Source organism: Ciona intestinalis, unplaced genomic scaffold (assembly GCF_000224145.3).
Source record: "Ciona intestinalis unplaced genomic scaffold, KH HT001147.1, whole genome shotgun sequence".
Taxonomy (NCBI): Eukaryota; Metazoa; Chordata; class Ascidiacea; order Phlebobranchia; family Cionidae; genus Ciona; species Ciona intestinalis.
Genome location: NW_004191468.1, coordinates 34,853 through 35,794, shown reverse-complemented (window position 1 = coordinate 35,794; position 942 = coordinate 34,853). Strand labels below are relative to the sequence as shown.

Genomic DNA, 942 nt, shown 5'->3' with positions numbered 1-942 from the left:
GTGGTCACTAATGGGTTTTCCAAATTATCAGCCATACATAAAAAAAACCTCCAAATAATAATCACCTACAAAGTAATATACATGGTAACTCGTAAGCTGGCACTAGGTGTTAAACCCGTGTTATAACGACTGTCATTTTCCGGCCACGCGAAGATAAAGTAAGTTACATTTATTCATTTATTCACTACATTCATTATTTAAAGAAAATTATTTTCAAAATAAAGGATTTTTTTTATAGAGCAATAAGAGAAAACATGGAAGGTGTAAAATCTTCAGCAGATGATGAAAGTGATGATCATCAATTGAATTGTTATGGCTTAGGTAAGTTTTAGCACACAACTTTGTGTTTGGTCTAAATATTATTTTAATTGTTCCAGTATTCCCTGAAAATTGTGATACATACTATGGGCCACACAGTGTTGAATGCCTTACAACTATCTGGATATCAAAAGGTTGTTTAAGTGAAGGAACAAAAGCTCCAGTTAAATTGGATCATGCTGAAAAAGAAGTGTTGGATTTGCTCAATGTAAAGTAAGTATTTATGGAACAATTTGAAACATTGGTATTATCATTCATATGTGTAATAATTTTTGTTTGTTTCAACCACAGGGAAGTTTTGTACAATATCCAATTAGTTCAAATGGAAGCTGATGGAGGTGATAAAGATAGGGGCTTGGAATGTTATGGAATTGGTTTGTACATTTTTACCACTGTTGCTGGTAGTGGATGTTGCCCTACTATTGTATTACCTTTCAGTTTATCCTGAGAATTGCAATTCGTATCATGGTCCTCACTCCATTGATTGTCTCATCGCAATCTGGGACGATGTGGGTTGTGAGCACAAAGGTTATAGATTTCCCAACAACCTCACAATTCCTGATTGTGAATCAATGAAAAATTCAAATTTGACGTATGCTTAATTTTGAAATAATTTTGAACATT

The 942-nt window shown here is 33.3% G+C and overlaps 1 protein-coding gene across 49 annotated transcripts in view; it reads left to right on the top strand.

Annotated features, from left to right (window-relative positions):
• Nucleotides 1-244: 244 nt before the first annotated feature.
• LOC108950895 overlaps nucleotides 245-942 on the top strand; it is a 32,555-nt gene continuing 31,857 nt past the window's right edge. For 47 of the 49 annotated variants that reach the window (XM_026840181.1, XM_026840209.1, XM_026840182.1 and 44 more), the window contains exons 1-4: nucleotides 245-321; nucleotides 378-531; nucleotides 610-692; nucleotides 757-910. In XM_026840181.1, coding sequence (XP_026695982.1) covers nucleotides 255-321; nucleotides 378-531; nucleotides 610-692; nucleotides 757-910 — 458 coding nt within the window. In that variant the 5' untranslated portion in view covers nucleotides 245-254. The remainder of the gene's footprint in view (nucleotides 322-377; nucleotides 532-609; nucleotides 693-756; nucleotides 911-942) is intronic. The other 2 variants (XM_026840213.1, XM_026840178.1) reach the window with 2 other exon arrangements.